The sequence below is a fragment of the Rhinolophus sinicus genome, linkage group LG16, assembly GCF_036562045.2.
Source record: "Rhinolophus sinicus isolate RSC01 linkage group LG16, ASM3656204v1, whole genome shotgun sequence".
NCBI classification, from domain to species: Eukaryota; Metazoa; Chordata; class Mammalia; order Chiroptera; family Rhinolophidae; genus Rhinolophus; species Rhinolophus sinicus.
The window spans coordinates 28,702,602-28,720,021 of NC_133765.1; the positions used below are offsets into that span (position 1 = coordinate 28,702,602).

Consider the following 17,420-nt stretch of genomic DNA (forward strand, 5'->3'; position numbering starts at 1 on the left):
CAGGCAGCTTCAGGGGTTCTCCATTCTCTACTAAATCAAGACCAAAGTCTCTGGCTTACTATGTAACAGACTCCACGATTTTGAAATGCGTTTAGACCTTATATTAGTCAGCTCCAGCTGCCATGACAAAATTCCACAGACTGGGCTGCGTAAACAACAGAAAGTTATTTCTCACAGTTCTGGAGGGTAGAAGTCTGAGGTCACAGTGCCAGCATGGTCACAGTTGATGAGGGCTCCCTTCCTGGCTTGCAGACGGCTACCTTTGCTGTGTCCTTACCTGGCCTTTCTTCTGTGTGTGCATGGAGAAAGAAGGAGAGAGAGAGATGTGTCTTCCTCCTCTTAGAAGGCCACCAATCCTATCCGGTTAGGGCCCTACCCTTATCACTTCATTTAATCTTAATTACCTCCTAAAGGCCCTGTCTCCAAATATAGTCATGTTGGGGATTAGGGCTTCAACATATGAATTTGGGAGGGATCCAGTCCAGTCCACAGCAAACCTCAAATGTTAGTTGAACATGTACCACATGTTAGGCACTGGTGTAGGAGCAGAAGATACAGCAAAGTGAACAGTGGGTAGGCAGAGGGATGTATCTGAATATCCATAGCTACATATACAAATCCATAAGCTATAGAGATATAGATATATATATGCAAATACATATACTCTCACAACAACTGCAAGCAGTGATAAGTGCTATGAAGGAAAATAAAGCATAGTAAGGGTGGTGAGGAAGCAGAGTAACAGGGCGTTGTTGTTTTCACAAATGATCAGGAAAGCTCTCTAATACAGCAACATTTCAGCAGATGGAGAATGGAAAATAATTTAGAGTTCAACCACTGGAATTCAATCCTTTAGATCATGAGTCTGCAAACTTTTCCTAAAAGGGTAAGATAGGAAATATTTTTGGCTCCATGGGCCACACAGTTTTGGTCTCCATCACAACGACCTGCCTTGTCATATCGCAAAAGCAGCCACAGACAAAATAGAAACAAATGAGCGTGGCTGTGTGTCAATAAAACTTTATTTATGGACACTGAAATTTGAACTTCATATAACTTGCATGTGTCATGAAACATTCTTCTTTTGATTTTTTTTTTTTTTTTTAACTTAACAAGCTTGGAAAAACCATGCTTAGCGCATAGTCTGTACCAAAACAGGAGTCTGACCAGATTTGGCCTGCAGGCTGCAGTTTGCAGACCCCTGCTTTAGAGCAACAGCTGTAAGGTACTTCTCCTAGTTATGGGAGGAGAGTGGGGACCACTGTAGGGCCTAGAACACAGTCCCTTGCACATAGTAGGTGCTCCCTATGTATTTGTTGAAGAAGAGAAAGAAGAGAGGGAAGGAGAGGGGAGAATAAATCAGGGTATCAGAAATACTACAAACGTGAATTCCTGGCTCAGAGCCCCCAGGTTGACATGCCCTCACCTTGGCTGTCAAGGAAATGTCCTTTCATTTCCTCATGGCCTTGGCAGGCTCTGAAGCAAAGAGGTGTTGACACAGCCTTTGAAATGCCATAAACTCAGAGCCTTCTTTCCAAATCTAGGAGCAGGCAGCCTAGAACACCTTCCCACAAAACCAACTACATCAAGTCAGCGTCTCCTGCCGCCAGAAAAGCTTCCATGACCCACCGTGGACACACATCCAGAAAAGGACACATGTAGCCACAGCCCAAAGCCCACGTGTGCTCTGTCCCCAGCATAATAACTCACAAGTGCCACTAATCTGCATTTTGAACCCAAGCACTTCAGTCTCCACTCTGAAAAGTCATTTGCATCCCCCGTGCAGGGCCCCTGACTGCTATATTAATCTCCCATTTGTCCCCTCCTGAGTCATCTAATATTACTGCTGGCTAATTAAAACATCAAAGCCCCAAGTACAACAGCCCTGCCAGAGGCCTCCTAATGCTGGGTTTCAAGTGTGCAGTTCAGCCCAGCCCAGAGTGGAGAGTGGCACGGCTGGCACTCAGGCCCCTAATTACTTGGCTTGTAATGACCACCCCTCACACATCTGGAACCTCAACAGATGGCCTTTTTGATTAGACCTGTTCGCTCACTCCCTCTGCTCACTGCCAATCAAAGCTGCCTGCTGACCGCCCACTGGCCACACCCCACACCTCTTCCTCCCTCTTCCCTGTGCTCCCCACCCATGTCTGCCCTCCCACCCTCTCCGTAGGTCTTGGGCCACCATCACCTCTGTTATCCTCCCCACCCCATTCCGGCTGCCTCTCAGCCTCCAGGACATTAATGTTGATGGTCCAGAGAGTTTCTACACTGGCTGAGTGATGCCTAGTATTTAGGGAGGGTGGCTGGGTGCCTCCCCACATGGGCGAGGTAGGACTGGTTTTGCTCATGGGTACAGGCTGTCAGCCCCATCAGAGGAATTTGTCATAACCAAGGCCTGCCCAGATGTGACTTCCATCACCTGCATGTCTGCCGGGAGAGGCAGTGGAGACAGAAGCCTGAAGAAGTATTTAGCATGACTTTCCAGGCCTTCAAAGGAAGTGGGGCTGTTGGTACATGGCTTCACCTGGGGACACGGATAAAATAATTTAAGAGTTTGGCAGGATAGAAAGTGCAAACGTGGATCGAGGGGAAGAACTCATGCAAATCCCTTTGCTCCTGCTCCCAGTGTCGTAGTAGTGTAGTACTAATACCTACAACAAGAGTCGTAGTTGTAATACTAGAAGTTGTACTAGTGCTGGCAGAATAATAACACCAATTGTAATAAGTAACGGCTAACACTGAAGAGATGATTGCTGTCATCCGAGTGAGAGATGATGGTGGCTTGGACAGAGGAGTGGATGGATTCTAGAGCTATTTAGAAAGCTCAAGTGGATGGAAGTGAGAGATGGATTTGGTAGGGCAGATACGGAAGAGGAGGTACAGGTCACCTCCCACCTGTGGCGTGCAGAGGTGGATGGATGGTGGCACCCAGCAGTGAGATGGGACCCACAAGGGATGACCGGATCTGGCCAGGGCATGGAGGAGTTGGACATCGTGAGTCATAGCACCCTCCATTTGTTCTCTGCCATCGCTCCCTGCGCTGTTCTGGAGTTATCTTTAATAAAGTGCTGTTCGCCTGCCTTCTGATTTTTCAATTCCAGCATGGCAGCATGGCTGCTTTAGCACAGAGGTAGAAAGACAGCTATGGTATGCCTCTCACCTCAGGACCTTTGCACAAGCTGTTCGCTCTGCCTGCAAGACCCTGCTCCCCCTTCTTTGCTTTATTAACATCGACTTGTCCTTCAGATCTTGACGTAGAAGTCGAACGCTCTGGGTCAAGTGCCTCTTCTGTGTGCTTCCACAGTCCCCTACACACCATCAAGTCCCATGTTTGGAACCCATCGCTCTCAATTATGAGTCATTCAGTTGTGGTCCCCTCCACCACCATCCATTGGACTGTGAACTCCGTGAGGGCAGAGGTCACATCCGTCTAGTTTGTTACTGTAGCCTTGGCCCTTGATGCCTTGCCTGGCACATAGGAGATACTCAATAAGTGAGTGAGTGCATGAACAAATGAGTAAATTACGCACAAAGGCCAAGAGGCAGGATTATCAAACAGTTAAGGGCCTGGTTTGAGAGCCAGACTGCCAGGATTTGACTCGTGGCTCCAGCTTACTAGCTCTGTGATCTTGGATGACTTAGCTAACCTCTCTGTGCCTCAGTTTTCCTCATCTGTGAAATGGGGATGATAAGGTTGGTACATAGCACACAGTAAGTAAGTGCTCATTGAATGCTAGTTTTCGGTAGTAGTCTTTCAGAGTTCGCTGTGATTGCTGCCCCATTTAATGGTAATTCACAGCTCCCTCACCCACCTAAATTCCTCCAAGCTGGTGAGATGTGGACCGTGCCTCCTTTCTGAATGCATCTCCTTGCACATGCCCTGACTCTTATGCTCCAGCCACACTGGCCTCTTTGCTGGTCCATTGAACTTAACAAGCCCATTCCTACCTCAGGACCTTTGTACTTGCCTTTCTCCCCTCCACCATCACCTCCCTCTGATGATACTCTTATCACCACCTTAAATTATATGTTCCTGTATTCATTTACTTACTATTTCTAGTTCTCCCACAATAATGCTCTGGGCAAGGACCCCATCTATCTTGTTCACCATAGTCCCCAATGCCAAACGACACCTAGCACATAGTAGGGGTCCAATAAATGCTAGTTGAATGTATGAACGCCCTGCCTCAAGGTCATTGCCCATTGCTCTATTCTTCAGCAGAGTGTCACTAAACATCGGCTGTTCTCCCCTCCCTTGCTCAGCAGTCACATCAGGGCATGTGGGCTACCTCTCCCTTACAGTTGCTAAGTGACTGAGGCTTCTTGTCTGATGCATGGGCACACCTATGCCCAGGCAGGTAGACAAGTACTCAGGAACACCCAAGACCCAATGTGATATTTATCCATGAGTCTGCAATGGAGGAGCCAGCATTGGTCAGGATAATTCCCTCACCGACTGGGAATTTTACTACAGAGGTGAAGTAAAGGTGATGAGAAGTGGAGGACGGAAGGTGTTCAAGACCGAGGGAACAGAACATGCAAAGGCCCTGAGGCAGGGACACACCTGGCAGTTTTGAGAGACAGAAACCTGAAATTTCAGGAAAATGTTCTATGCTTCCAACCTTTCTATTATAGTAATGTAACCTTCTGTTTTGTCAGTACTTGCTAGAAATGGTGAGTTTGAGCTGTAGCAGGGAGGGCCAGATTCCAAGTAACTTGACCCATCAACCTCAGGTTTGATTCCTCAGTCCTGGGAGCTGTTGCTATTCAGAGAGGCTAATGGTGTCCTTTAGTCATGTATTAGTCATGTATTCATTCCATAAACATTCATGGAGTCCCTACTATGTGCCAGACCCTGTGGTAGGCAGCTGAGACACACTCCCGCCCAGAGTCCCTGACACCACTCCCAGAACAGAACCCGAAAGGCTCTTCCACGGCGCCTCCTCCTGCACAGGTGGAGGAATCAGATTCCCAGCCACCTTGCACATGTCAACCAGGGAGCATCAGATCCTTCTCTCTGTGAACACAGTTGGGAACTCGGAGCAGATTCCAGGAAGACCAGCGCCTCTGCCCGCCCCACTAGCGACGATTTTCCAGTGTCCTCCAGACCCAGCCTAACGTCCCATCTTCATTCCCTCCTCCAGCCCCCTGCCTCAGGAAAACAGTCGCCCCCAAAGAATGGCAGCCCCTCCAAGTGCCCCCGCTTCCTCAAGGTCAAGAACTGGGAGACTGACGTAGTTCTCACGGACACTCTCCACCTGAAGAGCACGTTGGTGAGTGTCTCAGGAGGGTGTAGACCAGGATTTCTCCATCTCAGCACTATCCATGTTTGGAGCCAAATAATTCTTTGTTGGGGAGACTGTCCTGTGCGTTATAGGATGTTTAGCATCATCCCTGGCTTGTACCCACCACATGTCAGTAGCCCACCTGACGTTGTGAAAACCACAAATGTCTCCAGATATTGCCAGCTGTCCCCTGGGTGGGAAATTCACCTCCCGGTTTGACAACTACTGTTGGACACTTAGTCACTCGTGTAAATACTTTTATTTGTGTACCTTGAACCAAAAAGAATCTAAGGGGTGTTGCTGGTTCTGAATACATTGTCTCTCACAGTCTGACCACTGATGGAGTATTGAGCAAACTCTTCCTTCCTTTCACAGTGTGTCCTCTAAATTTTTGTATCATATTTTTAACAGTCAACAATGTATTGCTTTAAATTTTTGTTAAAAATGGGCCTCATGGAGGCACGCTATATCAGTTAGCTATTGTAGTGTAACAAATTGCCCCCAAATTTAATGGCTTCAAACAGCAACCACTTACTCTTTTTCAAAAGTCAATGGATTGGCTGGGTGGTCCGGCCGATCTCAGTTGACCTCATGTATCTGCAGTGATCTGAGGAGTCAGCTAAGGTAGGCTGTTAGCAGTCAGCTAAGGATGGCCCTGGCTGGGATACCTCAACTCTGTTCCATATGGTTCCCCATCCTGCGGCAAGCCAGCTTGACCTTGTTCACGTGGTGTTTGCAGGATTCTAAGAGAATGAGCAGAAGCATACGAGATCTCTTGAGGGCTAAGCTCTAAGTCAGCAAAGTGTGACCCCTACCACATTCTACTGGCCAAACCATCCGAGATTCAAGGGGTGAGGGAATAAATGCCACCTCATGATGGAGAGTTGCTGTAAAGTCAACTTGCAAAAGGTGTGAATACAGGGAGGGGAAGAATTGGGGCTATTGTTTGTGATCAAAGTACCATAGATGTGTTCAAACGAGCTACTGTAGCCGCTCTTCTAAATCCTTCTTGATCAACGTGGGCTGAGACCATATTTTGGCACACAGTGCCAGTGGTTCAGTCAGAAAGCCGCTCTTCCCCCAGCTGAGTCAAGCAAACACTTCCAGAACCTCTAAATGCTGCTTTGCATCCCTTACTTTGGCTAATGGCCACCTCCAACAATGATTTGAAGCTGGTATTGAGCAATCCCCTTTAGGGCAAAGCCCCTGTAAACCATGAACATCAGATCCAGGTCTGCAACCCAAAACCTGCCACACTTGGGTAGAACCAAGTGATACCCCAAATATCTGTTTTCCCTCCAGGAAACGGGATGCAGCGAGCATATCTGTATGGGCTCCATCATGCACGCTTCGCAGCAAGTGCGAAGGCCTGAAGACGTCCGCACAAAAGAACAGCTCTTCCCTCTTGCCAAAGAGTTTATTGATCAGTACTACTCGTCAATTAAAAGGCAAGTTTTTATTGACTCGGGGTAAGTTACTAAGTACTGGGGACAAAGACGTCTGCTCAAGTTTTGCAGACAATTGAACCAAGGCGTAAGCATAATTCCTCTGCCTACCATATATAAAGGTTGAAAACTGGTGGCCCAAGGGCCAAATCTGGCCACCCACGATGTTTTTATTTGGCCTTCAAAGTGTTGTTTAAATTGGAAACATTTCATGTAACTCCACGCCTAGGTATGTACCCTAAAGAAACTCTCACCCTGGTTCACAAAAGGCATGCATAAAAATATTCACTGAACCAGAGGGTAAGAGGGAGGGGTGCTGGTAAGAGAGGGTAAAGGGGATCAAATATATGGGGATGGAAGGAAAACTGACTCTGGGTGGTAAGCACACAATGTGATACATAGATGATTTTTATAGATTATACACTTGAAACCTATGTAATTTTACTAACCATTGTCACCCCAATAAATTTAATTTAAAAGAATGTTCATTGAAACATTGTTATAATAGGAAAAAAATTTAAATTAAAGAACAAACTGGAAACCACCACAACTCCATTGACAGGAGAATCTGTAAATAAGATGTGGTATTTTCTGCCCTGGAATATTATACAGCTGTGAAAAATGAATGGGTTCGAATTCTGCATGTTCATGGGAATGAAGCTGAAAAATAACTTTGAGCGGAAGAAAGAAAGGACAAGTTGTAAAAGGATACATTGAGGACATCACCATTTATATAAAAGTTTTAAGCATGCAACATAATACTGTCCATGATTTAGGGGATATATACCCATGTGGCAAAAGTATAAGTAAAAGCATGAGAATGGTAAATGTCATATTCAAAATAGCAATCACTTCTGGAAAGAAAGTAGGCTATGATGGGAAAGTCGTCCCCAGGGAACTATAATATTATTTCTTAGTTATTTATTATTTCTTAGGCTCCGGTGTTCATTATATTATATTATTCTCTATACCATTTTGAAAGCCTGAAATTTTTCATAATATTATTTTTAACTTTCTAAAATTAAATTCATTGCCATCATTTAAAATTAGAAGCCAATGGGATTTCTAGATGATGTAATACAGAATTGTGCACCTGAAATCTATGTAATTTTACTAACAATTGTCACCCCAATAAATTTAAAAAATAAAAATAAAATAAATAAATAAAATTAGAAGCATTTTCTTTAAAAATCAGATTTCCAATTTCTTTTGAAAGAAGATCTGGCAGCACTGGGCCCCCATGCCTGTCAGGTGACAACTGGCTGAAGCCGAGTTGTGACTTGTCCCCTTTGGACCAGGCATGGGCTCACCTGTTTGCTGCAGTCCCCGTTCAGTTACGGCTCGGCCTTGGTGGGCATTTGAATTTGCAGTCTCTGCTTTATGCTTGAACTACTGTGTCCAGAAATCAGCTTGGGCTTTCTATGGCTTCTGGCCTCCTGGAACAGCAGCTCGCACTTTCCACCAACCTCTAATTTTGGAGAGAAGGTGACATTCCCGTGTCCCTTCCCTCCTCACTCAGATTTGGCTCCAAAGCCCACATGGAGAGGCTAGAAGAGGTGAACAAAGAGATTGAAACCACCAGCACCTACCAGCTCAAAGACACGGAGCTCATCTATGGAGCCAAGCACGCCTGGCGGAATGCCTCCCGCTGTGTTGGCAGGATCCAGTGGTCCAAGCTGCAGGTAGGTGGTGAGGCTCAGATACTTGGACAATCCCTTTGGTGGAGAGGGTGATGAGAGGAGGGGTGAGCTTTAAAAAGGCTCAGCTTCTACCAAGAGCACCTGGAGTCCATGATGAACTACCAGATGGTGGTCATGGGGTCCCAAATTCTCAGATTATGAGCAAATCTGGTTTATATTAGGTTGGTGCAATAGTAATTGCGGTTTTTGCAATTATTTTTAACCTTTTGAACTGCAATTACTGTTGCACCAACCTAATAGTTGTGTCTCATTCAGCCAACAGTGTTTTGGTTTTTTTCTTTTTCTTTCTTTTTTTTAATGAATTTGCATGTCTCTTGGTAGGGCTTATACGTTCCAGTTTATTGCAGACCCTACCACTCCCCTTTTGTTGTACACCTACTCTCTTTGCTTCTTTGTATTATCTGCCTACTCCCTGAAAACATCAGATTCTGTGGCCCCTGGCATGACTTCCTTCTGTGGGGAATCGTTTCAAGTTGGGAGTAGATTAGTTACCAAGCTCATTTGTTTGACTTTTGCTTTAGTTTTTTTAATCCCTAATAGCCCAACAGGAACTCTAACCAGCCTACGGAAAGTCTCTCCTTTACCCACCACCCCTTTCCCACCTCACTTACACCCCATGCCTACTTGGAGGGGGATTTCTCCTGGTTTGATGGAATAGTGAGCATCTCACTACTACAGTGGGGCAGCCGCTGGCGTGAGCTCTGGCCTCTCTTCAGTGGGAAGCGGCCCTGGGGGAGCGAAGAAGGGACGGAGGAGGCCCCCAATCCCACAATGCACCTCTTCCAGGTGTTCGATGCCCGAGACTGCACTACGGCCCACGGCATGTTCAACTATATTTGCAACCACATCAAGTATGCTACCAACAAGGGGAACCTCAGGTGAGCTGACCGCTTGGGGGAGGGGAGTCTCATGTCACCCCAGCGCCGACCCTTGGGTCTGAAAATGCACCCCTTCTTCTCTCCGGGAGATGCGCCAAGCTGGGAGAGATGGCCTGGCATCCTTGTTCCACCCTCGGTGTTCCATCTCTTCTGGGAGAAACACTCCTGTGTGGGTTGCAAAGCTACAACCACCAAAATCGCATTCAACCCACAGTTCATTATCACCCATGGAGGGGGCAGGAAGGGGTTTCTCATTCCCAGGAATCAGAGAAATCCCATTGCCAGCAGTGACCTGCTTTTACCAGCTCCTGCTCTGCTGCCTGGAGCCACCTCTGAATCCCCGCTCTGTGTAAAAGGCAGTTTCTCTTCCCGTTGCTGTGGGGACCGTTCCTTCAGGTTCCACCAAGCCAGGCCACACTTTGGATTCCTTTGGTCCCCTCCAAAGAACAAAGCCACCCAGCTGCAAAGCCAAGGCAGGATGGCACCGGTGTGAGCTGGTGGCTTTCCACACTGGCAGGCCGCAGCTGAGAGGAGCAGCGGCAAAGGAACAGCTGGGGCCCCCCCACAGACAGGCGGCTGCAGTCCTTCATCCTGCTCACTCAGCCCTGTGCTGGCATCTGTGCCCAGCTCCCAAGGACCAGCCCCGTCTCCAGGCTGCACTGAGCTCATCCCCAAATGCTTGTTAGCATTTCGCATGGGTTTTCTTGCATGCTTCTCTTCCTTGAGGAGGCGACAGTGTTTGCCAGCTGAGCCTACCAGTAAGGAAAGTGTCTGGAACCAAAGCTCCGGGCCTACACGGGGAATCACTACAGCGAACCTTAAACAACACTGGATTCAACCGCCCAGGACCCACTTATAGGCAGATTTTTTTTCCCCAAGAAACGCAGTAGATGTGTTTTCTCTTCCTTGTGATCTTCTTAATAATGCTTTCTCTTCTCTAGTTTACTTTATTGCAAGAATACAGCATATAATACATATAACATACAAAACATGTTGATTGACTGTTTATATTATTGGAAAAGCTTCCAGTCAAGTAGGCTATCAGTAGTTAAGTTTTGGAGGAGTCACAAGTTAGACGTGGATTTTCACCTGCACCAGGGGTCAGTATCCCAAACCCTGCATCCTTCAAGGCTTAACTGTATATCTTTGTCCTAAAAGACCTCACCCCTCAGAAAACATCCTGCATACCTTGAGGAGGACAGGAGGGCCGGGTCAAGGTGTTGCCCTCAAGGATTCTTTGGGCCATTCTGGTCGTTTTCAAATGTTGCTGTGACCAGGTGATATTGGGGTGGGGAGGAGGCTCACGGGCAATGAACCTCCACTTTTATCAGTTACCCATTGGGGACTATGAAGATAAGATCTTCTATTAAATAAAAGAGTGAGGAGATTCTTTTTTTAAAATGTTTTAAAACACACACCAGACACTGTGAGAAGCCATGAGAGAATATATACTGTGTATAGAAATAATCTAAACAGAGAAGAGGAAGGCAGGCAAGAGAGGGGAGAGAGAGAGAGAGAGAATTTAAACAGGGCAGGGCATTCCACCTGCCATTCAATGAGATTATGCGTAGGAGATGCACGCAGGAGACGAGAGAGGCATAAATGTGTTATATTTCTGCCGTTGGTTTCGGTTCCTACACACATAGGAAGCGTCCCACCCCACTATGTGTGATTCTGGTGTTTCTAAACATACTTTTAAAATATATGTATTACACAAACACTCTTTATCTGGTGCCCAACCAAAGAAACAGCAATGTGTTCTACTGCTGGAGGGAAAACCAATGGTTTGACTCATTCTGTGTCCATCCTCAATATGGAGACATTGCTAAGATTTTTAAGAGCACCTGTGTTCTGTGTGACTTTCACCTTGAGCCCCATTCTAGACTCACCCCTGAACTATTAAGTGCAGTATTGTCCTGGGTGGACTGTAAGACCTAAATGTGCTCAGAGAAAAAGACCTTGAGAACTAGATGAGGAGACAGGGGGTGCTCTGTGGGGAAAGTGGATTCAAGTCAGGCCTTGCATGTGGATGCATGACCGCAGAGGGGGATTTCAGCCAAGGGGGCAGCAAGGCAAAGTTCCAGGGGCAGGATGTGTATGGGAGAAGATCTATGAGCAACGGGCTGGACCCAAATGTGACCATGCTGACACAAGCTCGGATCGTGTCTCTCATAGCCGGGGATTCCGTCCACTGCTGGGATTGGTGAGTCCATGTGGCAGGAGCTCCCGGAATGAGCTAACATTGAACCACATCATGAAAAAGCCGTTCTCCTTTCAGTTCTTTGGAATCCTGATGATGATGCCAAGGAGAAAGTCTCCGTTTGGTGCTTAACCATCATTAACGCTTTTCTAACACTGCTGATCTCCTTTGAACAAAAAGAGAGCAGGGCGCCAGCTAGGTGCCTCCCTCAGGCAACGTCTTTCTACAACTTAATAACGGTGTGTGGTCTCATAGTGGCCTACTTAGGTAGGCGAGGCCAGTGGGGCTCTATAGTTTTAAAGGAAATAAATATGAGTACATATGGAAGTTGATTTCTTTTTAGTTGTAAGTCTATATAGACTTTGGTGTCGTATGGGGAGCAGCGGCGGGGGAGGGGGTGCAAATCGGGCAAGAATTAAAGATGGTGGTCATGATGTTAGGAGAAAGACCAGAACTACAAATTGATGGTGCATCCTTAAAGGGAAGCAGCTCCGATGTTCTCTCCCTGGAGATGACCTGTTGCCAAAGAACTCCCTGGAAAACTGGCCCAAGTCAAGATGGTTTAAAAGTCCCATCGGAGAAGCACTCTCCTTCCTTCAGCAAGCTGACCTGGGGCCTCCCGTCCTTCACCCTTCCTCAGACCAGTGGTCCCATGGAGACACAGGGCAAGGTCCCTCTCATCCAACACCTGCCCCATGGCCCTGGGGACCTTGGCTCAGCTGTAATCCCACCCTGAGCCTCTTGCCATCATTGGCTTGGGCAACACCTTTCCCAGTGTGTCCCCAAAGTGCAAGACCTGCCCTGACACCACGTGTCCTCTCTCTACCACAGGTCTGCCATCACCATATTTCCCCAGAGGATCGACAGCAGGCATGATTTCCGAGTCTGGAACTCCCAGCTCATTCGCTATGCTGGCTACAAGCAGCCCGACGGCTCCATCCTGGGGGATCCAGCCAGTGTGGAGTTGACAGAGGTACGTGCCCCTACCCTGCCCCCCCACCCCCCGGGCTCTCATCCCTCCAAACTGTCTTTATTTACAGACTTTTCTTAGTTTAATGGTATCATTAAACTAAGGGAAAGCAACAAATGGGATGCATTTTATTCTTCCCCAGGTCTCCTTTTCCTTTTGGCTGCCCCCAGTCTAGCTGGTTCTTTTACAGCTGGTCATTTGGTCATTTTCATGCCATTACCTTGTCCGACCTTCATGATGGGAACCATTGCTCCATTTCACAAATGGGTAGACTGAGTCTCACCAAGGCCAAATGAGTTATCCAAGGCTATACAGGAACAGAGGGAAAGCTGGAAGTACAGACCTACTGCCTCTCACCTGGAGGAGAGGAGCTGACATGTAGAAGCTATGTCTGACATCCACCTTTTCTGAGTTGGTTAATATGTCAGACTCATATCATTTATTCATTTATTCATTCATTCATTTGTTCATACAACCCTTCTACCCAGCAACCCAGCTTTGGGTGGGCTGGACTCCCTGTGGTATCAGCACCGCCACAATTGCTGGCAGCCCCAGTTAATTCCTAAAAGCCACAAGGAACATGAGCAGCACCACCCAAGTTTCCTTCCAGGTGGTGCAGACAGGTAGCACGGCTAAGCACGGCAGCTCACAGCATTTATGCCCGTGAGAAACAACACAGGCAGACCCCCTGCCTGCAGCGATCTCAGGCACACAGACCTGGTTCCCCCTTTTGTTGATCGTCCACTCAGCTACGGTTGGATATCATTTTTGTCCCTTCCTCAAACCCCCCTCTAACTTTACCCCCGTAGGTCCCCCAGGATGGAGCTGGCATGGCAAGGGCTATTCCATTCCCTCAGTCGCTGCTGACTATTTGCATGTGCTTTTTCTTATTGAAATGTTGTTATCCTGAGGAGGGGGCTATCACCAGGGCAACCAGGAGTCACACCTGTGCTATTTTAGACTCAGCCAGACTCTCTGTTCCACTTGGCTGAGCGCTAACTGTATACTTGGCTGACCTTGTCCTCATGGCCACCAGAACATAAAAGCCCCAGCTTCTTCCCCTCCTTCTGTCCCCAGAAGCCTCACTGACAGGACATGTTCTCCTAAGCCCATAAGTTCATGCTTCCTCTTTCTACTAACAGCAGAAAGAATCACCCGACATAACCATATAACTGTATCTTTTGAAACTCTCTCACTCTGCTCTAGCCAGTATGGCAGCCACTGGCCACATGTGGCTAGCGAGCACTTGAAATGTGGTGAGTCCAAATTGAGACAAGGGTAAGTGTAAAATACATACCCGATCTCCCAGACAGAGAACAAAAAAAAAAGAGTGGAAAATATCTCACTAATAGTTTATTTTAATTACATATTGAAAGAATAATATTGTGGATAATATTGGGCAAATCTATTATATTTATCAATAAATTAATATATTGGATTGATAAATATATTTAATTTTATGTTAAATATATTAATATTAATAACATTGAATAATTTATCATTAATAAGTTAATGGTGATATTTAATACATTTAATGACATTTTATATATTTTATGTATTTATTAGATTAATAAGTATATTACATATTTAATTTTAATTTCAAATATATCAAAATGTGTTGATATTAATAGTTAATACAGTATTGATAAATTAATATTAATATCACTATAATTAATGTAAGTATGATGACTACTAATTTAATAATTCCATATTATTGAAATTAAAATATATATTTTTAAATGAATATATGATTAACATTACTTTCATCTGTTTGGTCTTTTTAAAACTTTTTAAAATGTGGCCACTAGAAAATTTTAAATTATTTGTGTGGTTCACTTTATATTTCGATTGGACAGTTGCTCTAACAGATGCATTTTATTCACTAATTCTAATAGATCCGCCCTCATCAAATTCAGTAGATTTTCTTCATATCTCAGGGCACCCAATGCAAACGCTGCCAGGTGAGCACCTACTGTGTGCCAGGTCCTGTGTGTGAAGGTGCTGCCAATGAGGCAACAGGCAGATGCACCCCTTGCCCTTCAGGGCTTCCCAGTGGGCAGGGAAGACCCAGAAACCAAAAGTAGGTGCGGTGCTGGGGGACAGGTTTGCCCTCTGTCCTGTGGAACCACGAGAGGTGTGATACTAGTTACGTGGTGATATCAGGGAGAACTTGATAAAGGAGGCCGCTTGGCCCAGAGCCTCTGGAAGAAGGGGTTGCCGGCTGGCCTGACCTGGGGTCTTTGCTGCTCCCCATCACCATTGTGTTTGGAGGGCCTGGTGGCCTGACCTGGCCGGGTCTGGTTGCAGATCTGCATACAGCAAGGTTGGAAACCACCGAGAAGCCGCTTTGATGTCCTGCCACTGCTGCTCCAGGCCAACGGCAATGACCCTGAGCTCTTCCAGATTCCTCCAGAGCTGGTGTTGGAAGTGCCCATTAGGCACCCCAAGTAAGCGGGACTAGCATGGGGTGGGTGAGGCTGAATGGATTTGCCAGTACCCACTCTGCCCGTCCCAATATTCCCCTGGCTCTCTTTCTAGCCTCGACATAGGCAGAAAGGGGGTCTCGGTTCCAATCCCCACCATGGCATCTGGGCAGACTGGGCCCCCCAAGAATCAATAACTCCTTCTTGACGAGCCGGGGGACTGCCATCTTTTTTGTATTATAATCTCCTACCTCAATCCCTTCCTAAGCATTTAACCAGGACCTGCTTGTTTTCCAGCCCTAAGGGTTGGATAAGCAGAAGCACCTACTGTCTTGTTGTGCACACACATTTTTACATAACCTGATTTGGGTCAAGTCCTAAAGGAATTTGGAGCCAGGAAGGAGCTGTAAGGATTGGGGCCGGCCACACAAGCAGAATTTGCACTGTAAGAATGAAAGAAATCCACAATGAGGCCCCGGCCTGGAGGGCAAAATTGAAGCAGGTGCCAAAAAACACAGTAATCGAGATTAAATAATATTTTAATGCAATATTTTTTGAAAAAATGAAAAATAATTTTAAAAAAAATCTATGATGCACCATATATCACAATTTTAAATAAAGGCAGGATCCAGATCAGGGCTGAGATTAGAATGAGGCAAGCCAGGTGAGTCATGCAATCCCCCTTGTCATGCAAGTACAAGGTGGGATCTTGTCTTTCTTTAAAGTTTTAATATTACCCAAATAACCACTTAATTCCAATAAAGTGGTGCAATAGAAATTTTATGGTGCTTAGAGGCACGAAGTCACCTGACCCAACCCAGACAGGTCATCAGGGAAGACTTCCCAGACTCAACACCATTTTAGCCGAGAATTAAACTGTAGGTAAGACCTGAAAAGACACAGAAGAAAGAGAGAAGCTCCCAGGAGGAAGGAACTGCCGTGCAAAGGTGCTGAGGTAGGAAGGACCTCACTTTCTCCTGGACTAACTTTCAGAGTGGGTTTGGGAGATAAACAGGAGCCCAAGGCAGTGGTTCCCAGACCTGGACATCCACCCACATCACCTGGGAAACATGTGAAGAATGCTTCTTCTCAGGTCCCAGCTCTGGAACCTGTGATTCTACAGGTCTGAAGCAGAGCCCAGGAATTGGGTTCTGATATAGTCAGTCGCTGGCATTTCAGCATCCCCAGACTAAGACTATCTCACCCATGTGTGTGCCACCTGTGAGACTTCTGCCCCACAGTGAGCTGGGCTATGTTGCTCTTCACAGGTTCGAGTGGTTCAAGGACCTGGGGCTAAAGTGGTATGGCCTCCCCGCTGTGGCCAACATGCTTTTGGAGATTGGCGGCCTGGAGTTCAGCGCCTGTCCTTTCAGTGGCTGGTACATGGGCACAGAGATTGGTGTCCGCGACTACTGTGACAACTCTCGGTACAACATCCTAGAGGTGAGGTCCTTCCTTAGTCACCATGATAGGAAAGTACAGGGCAGAGGAAGTGGGCTCAGCAGTCCTTTCCCACAACCGAGCTTTGGGGTTAAAACAGAACCTGCCATTCCAGTGAAACCCCTGGCAATTCCAGAGACATCCTTGGCCCTCATAGTTAATATACTGTGGGTGAGGCACTGTTCAAAGCACTCTGCATGTGTTAACATGCTCGTTTAATCCTCACCACAACTTCCAGATATGAAAATCCCCCTTTCACAGATAAGGAAACCGGAGCCTTTTGGAAGGATGAAATGACAAGTTCAAGGTCACACCACTAGCAAGCAAATGGCAGAGCTGTGATGCAAACCCATTCTGGCTTTATGGTCCTATTTCATAACCATTCTGCTACACTGCCTCTCAGTGTCAAACTCTGTTAGAAGGGTTTGACAATGGCCCATGAACTTGGGACAGTTTTTGTCTGCTTTCTGAATACCAAGGGAGGAGAGTTCGCAGTGGTTCCCCACCATGTCCATTTCTCCGTGGAGGGTCTGTTTTCCTCCTGGGCTGCGTCATCCTTATCTACTAAAAAGTGCTGGGGCTAAGTGCTTCCTGGAACTCAACTTGGATGAAAGCATCGGGATTGCTCTGGTTTTATCAGCAAATGTTGTTCCTAATAACGGTCTGCAGTAGTTGGCCTTGTTTCAAAATAGGGCACAGAGAAACAGAGACATTGAGCGCTGGGCCGACGTCACACAGTAAATAAGGCACAGAGTCAAGATTAGGACTGCGAACCAAGCGTTGGGTTTATGTTGTGAAAATCCATGGATATGCACATGGATGGACCTCGAGGGCGTTATGCTAAGTGAGCTAAGTCAGACACAGAAGGACAAGTACTGTATGATCTCACTCATATGTAGACTCTAAAAGAGCCGAACTCGTCAAAACAGAAGGGAATGGTGGTCACCACCAGGGGCTGCGGGGTGGGGGGAGGGGTGGAGGGGAACTGGGGGACGTTGTTTAAGTCCCGCAGATAAGTAAGTTCTGGAGGTCTAATACACAGCACCGTAACTGTAATCAACAATACTGTGTGAGAA

The 17,420-nt window shown here is 46.6% G+C and overlaps 1 protein-coding gene across 7 annotated transcripts in view; it reads left to right on the forward strand.

Annotated features, from left to right (window-relative positions):
• The window catches only part of NOS1 (nitric oxide synthase 1), a 156,183-nt gene that overhangs the window by 102,013 nt on the left and 36,750 nt on the right, over positions 1 to 17,420 (forward strand). For all 7 annotated transcript variants that reach the window (XM_074321125.1, XM_074321123.1, XM_074321122.1 and 4 more), the window contains exons 4-10: positions 5,148 to 5,276; positions 6,591 to 6,736; positions 8,253 to 8,415; positions 9,220 to 9,311; positions 12,343 to 12,484; positions 14,789 to 14,928; positions 16,173 to 16,347. In XM_074321125.1, the coding sequence (XP_074177226.1) occupies positions 5,148 to 5,276; positions 6,591 to 6,736; positions 8,253 to 8,415; positions 9,220 to 9,311; positions 12,343 to 12,484; positions 14,789 to 14,928; positions 16,173 to 16,347 (987 nt within the window). The remainder of the gene's footprint in view (positions 1 to 5,147; positions 5,277 to 6,590; positions 6,737 to 8,252; positions 8,416 to 9,219; positions 9,312 to 12,342; positions 12,485 to 14,788; positions 14,929 to 16,172; positions 16,348 to 17,420) is intronic.